This window comes from Hippocampus guttulatus, chromosome 1, assembly GCF_054856545.1.
Source record: "Hippocampus guttulatus isolate MCC_2025c chromosome 1, RoL_Hgut_1.0, whole genome shotgun sequence".
NCBI lineage: Eukaryota > Metazoa > Chordata > Actinopteri > Syngnathiformes > Syngnathidae > Hippocampus > Hippocampus guttulatus.
This window is the reverse complement of record NC_141261.1, coordinates 30794655-30811479: the sequence shown is the minus strand read 5'-3', so window position 1 is coordinate 30811479 and position 16825 is coordinate 30794655. Positions and strand designations below refer to the sequence as shown.

Here is a 16825-nt window from a genome sequence, read left to right as displayed (position 1 = left end):
ATGGCAGGTTAATGGAACACTCAAATTTTTCTGAGGGTGAATGTGAGCTCAGAAGATTGTTTGTCTCGGTGTGCACTGCGATTGGCTGGCCACCGGTTTGGGGTCTCCCCTGCCTACTTCCCATTGACAGTTGGGATAGCCTCCAGCAAGCCCCCGACCCTCGTGAGGATCAACGGATTAGAAAATGGATGGATAGTACCAGCCATAGCAGTAAAAATGGGAAATCATCTTGGAAGTAACACAAGCGTGTTGAAAGAGAGAGCGAGAGAGAGTATGTGTGTGTGTGTGGGGGGGGGGGGGGTGATCTGGAGACCAAGAAAGGATTGTTTGTAAATGTTTATGAGGCATATCAGCAAATGTCCAAATTAAGTTAAATCATTCTAGCAGCGAGAATAAAATAAGTTGTTTCTGTAATTCCAATGTGTAATAGATCAGATTTATTTGGCCATAAAAATGTTCTGTACAGCTGTTGGACATTTCTGAGGCATATACTTGGGACAATGAGAGTCTTGCACATGCTCATAGACGTGCACAGCTGTAACTGGCCACGCCACAGCCGAATCATATTTTTAACATGATTCATCATTTGTAATGAATGTGTGTGTACTGGAGTCCAGATGCAATTGTTTGTACACTACCTCCGGTTTGTGCAACTCATGCAGGACGAATTGCAGTTGATTGGTGCCCTCTATTGGTCAACAAATGCACTTCATTAGCTGTCCTTTGCAAAATGACTTACTGACCCCAGTACCACTACATCAATTCCATCTTAACACTGTAAAAAGTCTTTCATCAATTAGGTTATTGTAATTTCGGTGTGGAATACGCTTTCACATGTCAATAAAATGTTTTCAATTGTTCACGTATGTTGACATGTTCAAAGGTGAAAAGCTCTTTGAGGTCAATTTTGCAAGCAAGTGGCAACATTTGTACGCGTGAAATCGACTTTAATGTTGTTGTAAACACCGAACCATATCAATGTGCCACAAATATAGTGCCCAAAAGTTACATTTATATGCATAAAATATTATATGACCTTTAGAGGAGTAAATCAATACTTCGATGAACATTTCGTCATTTGACGTTTTAAAGTGCTAATGAGGAACCTTAATCTGAACAAAGGTGGTGACTTGACAGGGGGCCATTATGGTTGTGAAACGTACCATATTTTCATAGTATTACATATACACCACAACAGATGGACGTCAAAGATAGTTTATCAACTAGTGTTCAAGATAATGCAAAAGGTGGCTTGATAATAATAAAACAATTTGCAATATCTCGATGATATTGTTTTTACATTTAGACGTGTTGGTTGAGGTTTCTCTCAGAATAATGGAAGTTGAAGCACAAGATTTGCTTCTGTGGGCCACATAAAATGAAGTGGCGAGTTTGACACCTGTGATTTAAAGTTTGTCTTTGGATCAATTGTGTGTAATTATTCTTTAAATATGCAGTTAACATACATATGTTCTGACAGAGTATCATCGCGCTTAAAAATACTGCATTCGTGTGAAAAAGTCAGAAAAAAAAATCACAGATTTAATTTTTTTTTCCCGAGTTGTGGGAGTGGCCAGAGCGTGACAAGGGTGGCGATGGACACCGTTTTCCAACAATAGTTTTATCTGTGGGTTTTTTTGTTCTTATTTTGAAAGTGTCCTTGAGTGTTTTGAAAGGCGCTTGTAAATGAAATGTATTATTTATTTATTATTATTATTCTTTTTTTTATATCGGTTGGGTGCCCTCCTCCATGTTGAGCGCAGTCTGTGTGGGGGAAAAATATCCACTAGATGGCAATAATGTGCCAATAACAGGTGAACGTGAAAAAGACTAATTGAATCGGCCTCAGCGGCCGGGTAGTCCAGTGGTTAGCACGTCGACTTCACAGTGCAGAGGTACGGGTTCAATTCCAGCTCCGGCCTGCCTGTGTGGAGTTTGCATGTTCTCCCCGGGCCTGCATGGATTTTCTCCGGGTACTCCGGTTTCCTCCCACATTCCAAAAACATGCGTGGCAGGCTAATTGAACACTCTAAATTGTGCTTAGGTGTGAATGTGAGCGTGGATGGTTGTTCGTCTCTGTGTGCCCTGCGATTGGCTGGCAACCGATTCAGGGGTGTCCCCCGCCTACTGCCCGAAGTCAGCTGGAATAGGCTCCAGCACCCCCCGCGACCCTAGTGAGGATCAAGCGGTTTGGAAAATGAATGCATGAATCGGCCTCTCATAACAATGCCTTTCGGATAAGCTAATGTTTGAAAGAATACTTTTCTCAACCACGAATAAATTATGACGGCAAAGCATGTGCCGACTTGAATAAACACACGTGCAACCCATAGAACTCAAACAAAACTCACTTCTTGGCTCAAACTCTTCCTGTGCTGAACTACTTTTCTATTTATAGCTGCAGTTTGCCTCACTCTGTTTTGCTTTCTTGCTCTCTGGCACATTCACCAGGAGGGAGGAAAGTTCCACGGGTTTATAGCACTTTGCTTCACTTTGAGCCTCGAGGCATTATCATATAGTCGATGTTTCTGTATTTCCCATGAACATTTCACATTCAGGAGCAAGAAAAGATGCCTTCTCATAATGTAGTTCATTAAAACACACACACACACACACACACACACACACACACACACACACACACACACACACACACACACATCAAAACAAATGTTATTTGGGCAGCCCTAGTACCAGAAACGTATACAAGATACAGTATTTTTTCTGTTGTTAGCCTTTGTTTTGAAGAAATCAATGGCGACCGAAAGTTAGCTAGTGAAGGGCTCCAGCACAACCATGAACCAAGAAAGGAGAAGCACTATAAAGGATGGATGGACAAGAATGAGAACAAAAGTGTACATGTAATAATGGCTTCTAATACAAACAGAAACTTATAATCATCAGAGCACCTACAATCATGGGGAAAAAATTGTAGGGTTTTTTTTCTACATTATTTTCGATATCATTTAATGCCTGGTACCACACAAAGCATGTCATATGACTGACGAATAAAAAAGAAACATGGAATACCTACAAACACTGCTTTTGGTATTACAATGCCATAGTTATTGATACAAGACCTTAAAGGGGAACTCAACTCCAAAATTGTATGACATTAATATGTTCTATGCACCTCCCCTGTTCTAAACACAGCATTCTGATTAATATTGTTTTGTGGAATATGAGTTCTGCAGCAAAAGCCATGCCATTTTGCCACTTTCTGTCAACTGAAAATGACCTCACAGTTGCTCAGGGGGCTCAGGTAAGGGCAAATCACGGTTCGTCTGGTTTCTGAAGCTGAGTCATGATTGGTTGTTGCCTCCGCCTTAAGCAGCTGTGATATCATTTTCAGTCGACAGCGTATGGCAAATTGGCCGCCTCTGAGATGGACAAAAACAAGTGTGTTTTATTTCTTAACTCATATTCCACAAATGCAATATTAATCAGAATGCTGTGTTTAGTCTAGCGGGGGTGCATAGAACTTATTGTCAAGAAAATGTTGGGGTTGACTTCGCCTATAAGTGAATGTAGTTATAAGCAAGAAAACCATGGAAAGTGGCTCAATAGCAACTCATAAATTAAACTTGTATGAGCAATTTTTGCTACCATTGTTTTATATGTCAAATGTACATTTAGTTGTTTGTTTGTTTGTTTATTGAACATAAAACATATATACAGTAATAATTTGACAGAAAATAAGGTAGATAAAAAAAGTAAAAAGAAAGAAATCAACACAGTTATTATGTTCAAGGGAGTAGGAAGAAGTAAAAAACTTATCTAGTCCTACCCCGTTATGTGTTTATATCTAATAAATCATTTTTATATCAATCAGAAAAGAAAAAAGTAAGAAGAAAGAAGTCTCCATTAAGGCTCATACTTTACCCTTAACCGTGATATTTTTACAACTTTTGGTTTGTATCGGGATTATATACTTCCACACCCTGACACTCTTGTCAATTTTCTCTTGTATTCATAATGGATATTTATATACCTTTCTCTATTTATCAACTTAGTTCTGATTTATCATTATATTTAATGTTTTGAATTTATCATTTTAACTCTGATTGATGTAGGTTGTTTGTACTATTTTTTTGAATTTGTTTTTGAACTCAGCAAGCGATTTACTCATTTTCAGGTCCGTTTCGAGATTATTCCACAGATTAACACCTTTGATAGATACACTTCTTTGCTTGATGTTTGTTCTTGTTTTGAGTTTTTTGAATAAGTTGGTACCTCTTAAATCATAGCTGCTTTCTCGAATTTCGAAAAACTTCTGAATGTTTTGGCAGAGCAGGTTATTGTGTGCTTTGTACATTAATTGGGCGATTTTAAAGTCAACCAGGTCATAAAATTTCATCGTATTTAATTTGATAAATAGTGGATTTGTGGGTTCCGTATATTTTGATCTATTAATAATTCGAATTGCTTTTTTTTGTAGGTTGAGAATAGGGAGTGTGTTTGTTTTGCACAAGGCAATGTTTCCCACGACTACAGAATTGGACATCATCAGAATCAAACAGGCTTTTATTCGGCTTTTTTGACCTGCCTTATGAGCCAATGGGAGAAGAGTCAGTCCAGGCCAATTTAAATGGTATGTTATTTGTTCCATGTTGATACTGTGTGATGTTACTCAAATCCATTATTTCGTCTCAGAGGCAGTATTTATGTGTTTAAATGCAGTGTGGGTGTGAGTACAAGCCTCTTGTTTCAAATGAACTGCAAAAGTACTGTATATGGGTCACTCGACAGTTAATAATCAAAACAAATACATTTAATGTAGTTATTACATAGGCCTATACTGGAGGCACACAGTTGAAAATGGGCTTTAAGACCTGCAGTGTATTGTCTTAACGCTACCCCTCTGTCAGTAGGCTGTGGCACCGCTGCTTGACGCTTTAACCAATTCCTGACAGATATATATACAAGCCTCCACACTGAAAGCGGCTGGAGTGGAGTACCAGAGTAAGTTCTCAGTGGTCAAAAATGATCTAGCATAGACTTCATTGAATTCTGCATGGGCCAGCTTTCACTATTAATTCATCCTGAGAAATAGTTTTCTATTCATTATTCATCTGCGAATGTTTTTTTTTTAATATTCCAGGGAGGACACGAAGCAGACTGGGTTGTGTTTGGAAGTGTAAGATCACTCCAACTTTGGATTTCACTCAGCGTGTAGTTGATGCTGATCACGACTACAGAATGTGTGCGTGTGTGTTTGCGTGTGTGTGTGTGTGTGCGTGTGTGTGTGTGTGTGTGTGTGTGTGTGTGTGTGTGTGTGTGTGTGTGTTAGCAATGCCTTTCTTCTGGTCTATAACAAACCAAATTTAAAAGAATCACATCATACGTGCTCAAGGGGAACAGGGTTGTACATTTTTGGCATTCAAGACTCCAAAATAGCCACCTACGAGATCACCGCTTTCTGTATCAATGATGAAACCCAACACGTCGACCCACTTGCTGCAGGGTAGCTTTAATCGACAACAGACAGAGATTCTGCCAGCGGATATTAATGTTTACTTTGCGGCCGTCTTCTATTCCGAGCAGTGTTCTTTCCCTTCATTGTTGAGAATAGATCCCAAAGCAGACATGAGATCACCCACACTGAGATCCTCCCAGACAAATCTCCAATGGCTCATCTAGACCCTCGTCAACACAAGTCTGGTTAAAGAGCGACTACTTGAGCCACCATTGGAATTTCACTTTCGAATGCATACCTCTAGGTGTCAAACCCAAGGCCCAGGGGCCAGAGCCGGCCCACCACATCATTTTATGTTGCCCGCGAAAGTAAATCATGTGTGTCAACTTGCATGATCTTTGCTAAAATCTGTAAAGAAATGTCAAATTGTCATGTGTAATAAATGACGTTGAGATTTTGCAATCATTTTGTTACCCTGTTTACACTCACTTGAACAATAATTGAACAAACTATTATCGGTGACTGATGTCAAAACTATCCATCCATTCATTTTCTAATCCACTTATCCTCATCAGGGTCGCAGGCATGTTGGAGCCTATCCCAGTTGTCTTCAGGCTGTAGGCACCCTGAACTGGTTGCCAGCCAATCGCAGGGCACACATAGACGAACAAACATTTGCGTTCAAAATCACACCTAGGGACAATTCAGAGTGTTCCATTCACCTGCCATGTTTTTGGAATGTGGGAGTAAACTGGAGTACCCGGAGAAAACCCATGCAGGAGAACATGCAAACTCCACACGGGAAGGCTGGAGCCAGAATCGAACCCTGCAACTCTACACTCTCAGGCAGATGTGCTAACCAGTCAAACACTGTGCTCTACCAAAATCCATCAATTTGTTGTGTCGAATTAATAATGCGATGAGACAATTAACCGTCCTAACGGGCCTCCGAGGGAAAACATCTCCAAAGTGCACCATGACAAAAATGAGGTGGACACCCCTTCCCTACATAACCTTTCCTTATCACAAGGCATAATTTTCAGAGTGTCTTAAGAGTAACTTACACTACAACGAACCCTAAGGGTAAATATTGTGAAAATACAAACTTTTGAAAAGTGCATCTCTTGCGCAAGAACATCCAGGGCAAAATGGGCTATGTGTCAATGGTTTCATGGCATTATCTACTATAGCACCCAATTATATTTTCTGATGTATTGTTGCACACTTGAAATAATATCTGAACAATCTCTAATGCTGAATAAATGTAATAATGTGACAGGGGGGGGGGGGGCGAAGGAGAAACAGCATGGTAGTCAACTGATTAGCATGTCTGCCTCACAATGCAGAGATGCAGGGTTCGATTCTGGCTCCGGCCTTCCTTTGTGGATTTTGCATGTTCTCCCCGTGCCTGCGTGGGTTTTACCCGGGTACTCTGGTTTCCTCCCACATTCCAAAAACATGCACGGCAAATTAATGGAACACTCTAAATTGTCCCTAGGAGTGAGTATGAGCGTGAATGGTTGTCCGTCTATGTGTGCCCTGCAACCAGTTGAGGGTGTCTCCCCCACTGCCCGAAGACAGAGAGACAGCGATAGTCTCCAGCATCCCCGCAACCCTCGTGAGAAAATGGATGGCTGACTGGCTGGATGGTTGGACGGATGGATGGATGGGGAAAAGGAGGAAGTTGTGTGCAATAAAATCACCATTACTGGTACCAAAATGAGGACATTTCCAAAACATATGTAACCTTGAAAGAAAGACAGAAAGAAAGACCAGAAAAGAAAAGACGAATGCAAAATCTGCCGCAGTTATATTTGATACTGTGTACTCATAGACAGCCAACTTTCTGGTTGGTAATTAGGATGGACATGCTGGTTACTCGAAGCCAGTTACACTTAATAAAGACCATAATTAAATTAGAGCCACTCCAAATCATTTTCTTTCCCAGAGAACAAAAGTCTGATAAATAGAACCAGATTTCAGGATGCTCAAAATATTATAATTATAATGGAGTTTGATTATGTGTTTGTATTAATGGATGTGTTAAGCAGCTCTAAATCTTAACAGATTGATAATTGTGACTGGGGGAAAAAATAACTGAAAGAAGAATGCAAGCCAAAGAAAATCAGTTTTTGCTCCATCATACTTACAGTACTTATGCGTGTTCAACGACACAACCATCTAGTTTTTGCTAACAGCTTGGCATCCTTCCATGAATGGTACCACCAAAAACGAGACATCTTTGCTCTGTATCATTTTGGATTTTACTATGGGCATTCAACCATGTCGAAGTTATTGTACCTGCAAAACAACGTCTTGACTTGGGTTTCAGGGAGGAACTTGATGAGGAATCACAACAAAAGAATCAAGCGTGCTCATAAATTCAAGACTCCTACGATCCCTTCACTTGAATTAGCTGTTGATGGAAATGTAAGGCCTCAAAACGTCCACGTCCACCCAATAGTCCATCGTGAGCCTCACAACTATTTTGCAAAAGCTGAAGTGCTATCCCAAAATGCTGCATTAGGTGCCAACATTCCAGCACTTGGACGATGTGTTAACTTATTTGTCAATCTTTTTAGGCCCCAAAACAACAGTCGCAGACTCAGATGAACCATTGCAATTACTTTTTGCTTGTATGCTTTGCCAATGAACAGTGAAAAACCTGCGGGAGCCCCCTTGTAAAACACTCATGGTATTCAGTTTGACATTTGAGTGGGTTACATTTTGTTTTTAAGCAAACGTTCCCAGTTCCTGAGCCGTCACAGTCAACGCTAGTTTGTTGTTTTGTGTTTATTGATTGATTTATTTTTATGGCATCCATCTATCAACTTTATCCCAATCGTACTGAATGAAAGCCTACCGCAGCTCAATGTGAAAGGTGCGGTATACCCTGGACTGGTCGGCAGTCAACCACAGAGCACGTATTGAAAACCAAGCCTTCAAAACTCATATTCATACCTATGGACAATTCAGCATCTTGATGAGTCAATGGTTTCATATTTAATGAACCATTGACATACAAACAAATGTGATCGTACGGAAAAACCATTGCACACAATGACACCCGAACAAGTCTATTGTATACAGTTACAATCTGAGGGACGATAATGTTATCGTCGAGACTCAGCTAATGTCTCCCCTTATCTTCAATGGTCCCAGTGGGCAACTACAAAGTGAGACTATCGTAACTGCACCAAGAGAGGGAGAGGAAAAGCTGTTGAGAAGCTCTCTGGAACAGGAAGTGGCGTAAGAGTTTTTCAAGGGCTGCGTGGTTTTTGACCCGCCGCCCCCTCTGAAGCGTGAGAAACAAGTCCTTTAAGACCTTCCCAACACACGCACGCACGCACACACACACACACACACACACACAGTAAAGCCACAAACAAAGAGGGAAAAAGCACCAAACCAACAAGATTCCGCAAAACATGTGGGAAACCAATCATACTATTCAACTGGAGCGTGTGGACTTATGCCAACTATGCACCCAATAAAGCCCCCCTGCTAAAAATAAGTATCCAAAGTATGTTTTGCTAAAGATTTCATTCTAAGCCTCACTCAATTTCAGGTTGCTTGTAGCCCAGTCCCCTATATGAGTGCATTGCTGGGTGAAAAAGCTGTCTGTGCACTTGAATGCACCTTTAGTTGGAATTAATAACTCTTCAATTAGAGATTATTGAGTTCACCCCAGAGAATGTTTTCTCTTCTGTCATTGTGAGACCCCCCCCCCCCCAAAGCCCTCCTCCTCCTCCGCTCACCCATAATTATAACCCATGTGCCCTTGGTCAAGACAACTGCTGTGATGCAGCTTCCAGGTGCAGATGCCAGAGAAGAATAATCAAGGCCTTCTATTCTTGTATTATTCCTGTATAAAGCAAACGACTAAAGGAGCTGATACACACCCTCCCTCGCACGTTGTTTCACAAGCTGCGCTTCAAAGGGGCACAACGATCTCATATCAGATTTCCCCTCGTTTTAATTGACGGGACGTTGAATTTGGTAAATAGCCGAGAACGTTACCTCTGGCTTCCACGCGACGTGAGCTTGCGAGCTCGGCGGCTGGGTCCTCTTCTGGAGCCACCTCCGAGGCGAGAAGAGCGCGCCCGTACTAGCGGGCGGCGTGAACGCGGAGCCTCGCACCGAGACTGCTAAATCCCCAGTCGTGTTCCGTTTGGAACGCTTTCCTACCTCGTAGTCAAATTGAAAGTTGGACGAAGGGGACACGTCCAAAGGTATGGAGGGAGACGAGATGGATGGTGCGATGGGTTCTTTGAGCGTTAAAGTCTTGATGCGCGCAGACGGGTTCGAGGACGCACCTGCGTCCTGCACAGTTGATCCGGACAACTGCGAGCCACTTGCGATTTCGGTCCCGGTGCCGCATTGTCTGATGATAGCGGGGTCCAGACTCCTAGTATGCCGAAGTCTCTGTTTGGTTGCAGCCTTCGAGGCTGGAGAAGAGCAGGAGAAGACGCTGTTCAAAAGTCCCTGTGCCGCTGACATGACTCCTGTTTTTGACTCAATGCGTTTTCCTCAGGCTCCGCAATGGTGAGGGTTGCGCAAAAAGTGCCAGGAGGTGAACCGAGGAGGAGTCGGACCGTGCCGCATTTGATTGCAGAAGACGCGCAAGTGGTGCGAGTTCATCCGCGGGGCGGTCATGCCCAAGCCGAAGTGAAAATTGAAGCAGACCGTTTGGGAATGTACGTGCAGTCGGAAAGGGAGGGGGCCATAACACTTGAACGTTGAATTATGCGTCCCCACCCTCCGTCCTGTCAATCTCAGGTTCGCAAAATAAGTGTCACTCAATGTATTTGGGATTCCCATATGTTTTTCAGATCCACAAATATATGCGTGATTTTCACATGTTTAATGTTGTGTGTGCATGACTTATCATTTGTGGGAGAAAGTCACATATGTGCAAGTCACAAGCAAATCTATCCTTCAAGGCCCAAGTTACAGTGGGAAAAATAAATCAAAGGAGTCGAATTGCGTCACCAAATAAGCAAGCCAAGTCGTTCCTTTGTTCACATGAGTCAAAGGTCAAGTCATAAAATCATCCTCGGCACATACTGTATGTTGGTTTGATGATAACATATTTTTTCACTCATCTAGACAAAAAAAGTACATTTCTATCTCGAAAAATTAAATTAACACACAGAAAAACAGACACATCTCTAAAAATTTAACAATTGTGCATGAATGTTGACAGCTACCATTGTGTCTAACATGACTACCGCAATGATGAACATTGACATGCTATTCAGTATAATCATCACTCTCTTGGATAAGAGCTTAGGTTAAAATAAGTGTTATATGATGCACATAATTTGTATTACCGCAGCGATTTCCAGAGCGGTGTAATCTCTTCAATGCAAGATTTCCGATGCATAAACAGATAAATCGGAAGTTCTTTTTAAGAACACGCTGGTATTGCTGTCGTCTGGTCTCTTGGAACAGATACCTGGAACAGGTATCTGGCGCTGTTTGCCAATCTCTTTGACTTCCTGGTAGCAAACAAGCAAGGATATAATCCAGAACATCGAAGAGCAGCCCTCACAAACAGTATTATTGGTCATTAAAAAGGAAGGTTTATGAACATTCCAGCCAAAGTGGAGATTTGCAGATATCTCTGGATCCACATTTGACTGTGGGCAGTTATAACGGGAGATTTCCAGCATCACTCTGTTACAAAAATCCTCTGACATCACATGCGTAACTTCTGTTTTCATAAGAGACAGCATGGATACCTGCAAAAACTGTGTTGGTGATGACCGTTCTCCAAGCGCTTTTGGCTCGCTCATTTTTGCTTTTATTCCACCTCCCCGACGACGATGTACAAATGAACATCTGACACATGAGCTCCTTGCTCTGCACGAAGTATTCATGTGACATCACTGAAAAGTAGCTTTTAGATTTCTAAATAATTAGTCATTAAGACTTTCAATCTGCCTGCACATACGTCCTGCGTCCTGCGAGTGGACCACTGCACCATCTGTCATCATAAACATTGCATCCATTTATTTAGTTATTTATATATACATTTTCTACTTCAACTGGTTGCCAGCCAATCACAGGGCACACATACTGTAGACATACAACCATCACTCACACTCACATCGCGGGACAATTTAGAGTCTTCCATTAACTTGCCGTGCATGTTTTTCGAATGTGGGAGGAAACCGGAGTACCCGGCCAAAACCCACGCAGGCACGGGGAGAACATGCAAACTCAACACAGGAAGCCCAGAGCCGGAATCAAACCCTACACCTCTGCACTGTGTGGCCGACACGCTAACCAGTTGACTACCAGGCCACCTCCTGAAGAGGGGCACAGGAGTTGCTGGAGTCTATCCCAGATGACTTCGGGCGAAAAGCAGATTACACTCTGTCTACCTGCTGCCCATCTTCAAAACCCGCCTTAAAACTCACTTGTATTCTTTGGCATTTGACTCAGCATGACTTAGATTTGTTCTTGGTTTTGCTGTTCGGTGCTTTCTACCGTCTTTATTACCGGTTTGCTTTACTGTTTGTTGTATATGTTAAATTGCTCCATGTACAGCACTTTGTATGCAGCGATGGCTGTTTGAAAGTGCTCTATAAATACAGTTGAGTTGAGTTGAACTGGTGGCCAGTCAGTCGCATAGCACATGTAGAGACAAACAACCAGTCATGCCCACATCCATACTGTCACTGAGTGGGAACCCATGCCACGCTGCCCGTATACAAGTCAGGAGAGTGTACCACTACACCATCAGTGACTTGTCTATATAAATCAGGATGTACTGTATGTATTGTATTGTATTGTATTGTATTGTTTGCAAATCCGATTTCTATCTCATTTAAAATCCGCTTTTTTGATTGATTACAAATAAAGACACACATTTCTCTTGATAACTGCAAAGCTTTTGTGACTAATCGAATTACTTTATTGCAAAATCCAACCTGGCCTTCCGATTCTTTTTGTTGATGAATGGTTTGCATCTTGTGCCATGGCATGCATATTTCTTTATTGATGATGGAACTTATGATAGTTGTGGCTGAATGAATTCTGAAGTTTATAAAATCATTCCGTCCGGAAATTTCATAATGAGACGTAACATATTACCAACACAACAGATGACTTCATCACAGGGGAAAAGTAGAAGGTCTTGAACTGCTCAAGTCAATCACTGGACCTTAACCCAACAGAGCATGCATGTTCCTTCCTGTAGAGGAGACTGGAGGGGGAAAACACCAGAAACAAACAAGAGCTGAAAGAGGCTGCAGAAAATACCCGGAGAAGCATTTCACATGAGGAATGCAGCAGTCTAGTGAAGAGAATGGGTCACAGGCTCTATGCAGTTATTGCATGTAATGGTTAGACTATTCATTCATTCATTCATCTTCCGAACCGCTTTATCCTCACTAGGGTCGCGGGGGGTGCTGGAGCCTATCTCAGCTGTCTTCGGGCAGTAGGTGGGGGACACCCTGAATCAGTTGCCAGCCAATCACAGGGCACACAGAGACGAACAACCATCCGCGCTCACACTCACACCTAGGGACAATTTAGAGTGTTCAATCAGCCTGCCATGCATGTTTTTGGAATGTGGGAGGAAACCGGAGTACCCGGAGAAAACCCACGCAGGCACGGGGAGAACATGCAAACTCCACACAGGGAGGCCGGAGCTGGAATTGAACCCGTACCTCTGCACTCTGAAGTCGACGTGCTAACCACTGGACTACCGGGCCGCCCTGGTTAGACAATTGTTATTAAATTTAAGTTCATTTAATAACGTCCGTTCCAAAACATTTGCTTTCTTGAAAAGTGGATGGCGTAAAAGGTGCTCTGTCCTGAGTCGCTCAACACATCGAGACATGAAAACCATGAAATAAAAGCTGGAATTATGAACTTTTGCCTCATCTGCATCTTTTGATCTGAAACCAAAATGTTTTCAGTAAACAACAAAAATAAAGGATTTGACATTGCCTTTCCAATACTTTTAGAAGGGACTTTGTGTTCACCAAATCTAAACAAAACTCTACCTGCTTAGTTCACTTAGAGTTACTGTCACCCATGAGAGACTTCAACCAAATTGGCCACCACAATACTAATCTCAAATGTACCCGAACCACCGTATTTTTTTTCTCGTGTTTGTTTCAAGTGCATTAGGAGTTAGTAAATTTGTGTCCTCCAAACATGGATTTATTCACAGCTTACTGCCCCGTCCGTGTTCACATAGAGGAGTGAACCAGCCTATTAATTTGGGAATTTGAATGGCATGCAGGACTAAATAGTATCACATTCAAATCTTTGACTGTTCTGGCACTTAATGGTGGTAAACTGTTCAAGTCAAGTCAATTTTATTGTCAAATATGCTCTATGCGAAACATACAGCCCAGATGAAATTTCTTTCCTCTAAACCACAGTGCAAGCACAGGAGAGAAAGGAGCCGCTGCGGGTGCCTGCGCCGCAATCAACAGAACAGTCAACATAAAATCACAAAATAATGCACCACAACACATAAGACACAGTCGTTCAATCTTAACCACTTCTCTGCATACGCTTTGTTGTTTGAAGCAGTTATAGATGAAAGAGGATCGAATCAAAGTGTCCTTTCACAAGTGGATCAGAGACATCATGTTGAAAATGTGCACACGTCTGCTACAAGCTAAGTTTGAAAGCAAACAAGAAGCTGTAGCGTCCATTGACGAAAAAAGAGATTGCTCACATCTGCTGTCCCATGTAAATCCACTTCAATTCCAAGCGACAACTCCCAGTTCCACATACGCATCGGCGCTCCGTGCTGACGCTCCTTTCTTCTCATCGTTGGCTCCACAAGCCATCCATCCAGCCAGCCGCAGACTGTCCAACAGCACCGACATTTCCGCTGAATAAAGCAGGGCTGCGAAAATTGCTGTCCATTTCAGGCGCAAAAAACACAAGTGACTGTACAGTAACGACAGTCAAATGGCGCCGACATTCCTCCCAATCAAAATCAGTGCTGGTATACACGTGCTGCCGAGAAGACGCAGCAGTTTTGCGCCACATTTGAATACAAATTTGTACCAACTGGTTTGCTTTAATCACCTGTGCATAAAGCTTCATGCTTGGCGTTATTTAAACAGATGCTTGTACTTGAGTGCCATCACCTCAGGATTTGTTATGTGAGTCGGGCATGAGTACACATACAGTGTACTGGTATGTGTTTTATCAGTAGCTAGGTTAGTTAGAGTGGGAGACAACACAAGATGGTTATAGTATTGGAAAAATGAAAATAGACTGCAGGGGGCTGCTGGGAGGAAGTTGGCTGACATCTTACAATAGAGGATATGAAGCTGCACTACATTCCGCGCACACTTACACACACACACACACACACACACACACACACACACACACACACATACACATACACATACACATACACGCACGCACACACACAGCATGACGTGACACACTGATAACAGCTGAGATAGATTCAACCTGTCTAAAAACGGTGAGAAGGGAGGGAGGAGAACTCTGCGTGCCAAAACCACAGAATGAAAACAAAGTACGTGGAAATATCAACTAAGCCATTTTGTGAAGACATTTTAAATCATATTAATAAAGAGAATCTCTCAATGGTGCAACATAATAGTTTAACAATGACATGTTTTGAGTCCAGCTTCTCCGTCTATCCTGCTTTTGACACGAATGTAGTCCTGCTCATCATGAGTAGTATGTGGACCTTGCATGAAAAACATTGAATGCCAAATATGTGTAAACACATCAGGCATAGCCAGTTTGAAGAAAATAAATAATTAGGGCTGCACCTCAAGCCAGTTCTGTTGAGTGTTATATACACACACCATATTTGGTAAACAATAGCAGAGCCGCACAGCCTGAAACCACTTAAAGCTGAATGAGTGATTCGCTACAGCTGCACAGACATGCTTTCCTGCCCTGTGGTCAGTGTTACATTGCATTGTCCAAGAACGACTGACAGATTTGAATGTGTAGGGGTCACAAGTTTAGAAACAAAAGAAATGTAATTACTGATTGGCCTACTTTTGGAACATGAAACAGAATACCGGTACTTACGGCCCGCTGCTGGGTTCCATTTGTTAACGCAAACATATTAAGTGGAGGACTGAAAATTGTCTGGAATGCACTCCAAAGTCAAAATATTAGGTACACAAGCACACTCTCAGGATAGCCATTACAAGTGTTTCAGAAATAAGGGAGTGTGTGTGTGTGTGTGTGTGTGTGTGTGTGTGTGTGTGTGTGTGTGTGTGTGTGTGTGTGTGTGAATGTGTATGTGTGCGTGTGTGCGTGTGTGTGTGTGCGTGCGTGCGTGTGTTTGCTTGGTCTTAATTAAAAATATATATTATCTCTATAATTGGTTGTAGTTTGCATTGATATAGACTTGCTTGAAGCACCATACACACGTGCCTATTATTTTGTCCATCTCGTGTTTATTACAGTTGGTTACAAAACCAGATGTGTGCTTAAAATTTTGCTCATTTTGTGTTTTTTCAGAATTCAGTAATTGCAATAAAACTGCATTTTATTCCATTGGATCAGATTTGTTGCAAGGTGTGACGAGTTTTCGTGTAGTCCTTGTGCTGCTGGTACTCACTGTAAAACCATACACAGAAGTAGAATTATAAATGGATGGATAAATTGAGACAAAAATATGTATTGTTGCCCGAAGTGACTTGATTGGATTTTTATACACTAACCAGCCACAACAATGACCACTCACGTTCATGTATTACATCACGCTAATTGTATTTTGTAACATTTATGGCGGTCTGGAACTAACCGAAATAAGCAAACTATTAGCTACTCTTCTGAGGAATTATGATGCCGTATAGATCTACCCACCAAGGCAAACCACAACTCCAATGCAAGCACATTGTTAAATTAAGGCCACCCAGTCAGTCAATGAAAATTGAACTGTGATGTCTTTGTCAAGGCAACCAAAAGGATCGTATCATATAATATTCTGCAAATTGTCAAAATATTCTGTCTGGTAAGTGAAAACAGCAGTGACAGAGGTACCAGCAGTAAATCTCCTGTCTCTGCCCCCTTTGCGCTGACGTTCCGTGACGTTTGTTTACGTTAATATTGCTGAGAATTAGGAACGAACAGCGGGAATCATTGCCTGCTCTGGTTCCATGTCATTTAAGATCACTATTATGCTGCCATCTTTCGACCAGTTGGTGGAGCTGCTGCACTAAGGTTAAGGGCGACAGACATTCCATCATTTCGCACAGTTTCACAAAATAATGTGGAAACGTAACGTATAGCCAATCGGTAAATGGCTATACGGACAACGGAGACTGCATCGTGTGCCACTGTTTATCTGGGTCTCCTCGGCACTTATTTTAACAAAATAGCATTTCTGTATGTGCCTTTTAAATATCCAAACTACCATTTAGACAGTGCAAA

The 16825-nt window shown here is 41.9% G+C and overlaps 1 protein-coding gene across 2 annotated transcripts in view; it reads right to left on the bottom strand.

The window, feature by feature from the left end:
• LOC147211341 (rho GTPase-activating protein 6-like) overlaps nt 1-10067 on the bottom strand; it is a 66202-nt gene extending 56135 nt beyond the window's left edge. For both annotated transcript variants that reach the window (XM_086126155.1, XM_086126163.1), the window contains exon 1: nt 9437-10067. In XM_086126155.1, the coding sequence (XP_085982281.1) occupies nt 9437-9916 (480 nt within the window). In that variant the 5' untranslated portion in view covers nt 9917-10067. The remainder of the gene's footprint in view (nt 1-9436) is intronic.
• Between the last annotated feature and the right edge of the window lie 6758 nt (nt 10068-16825).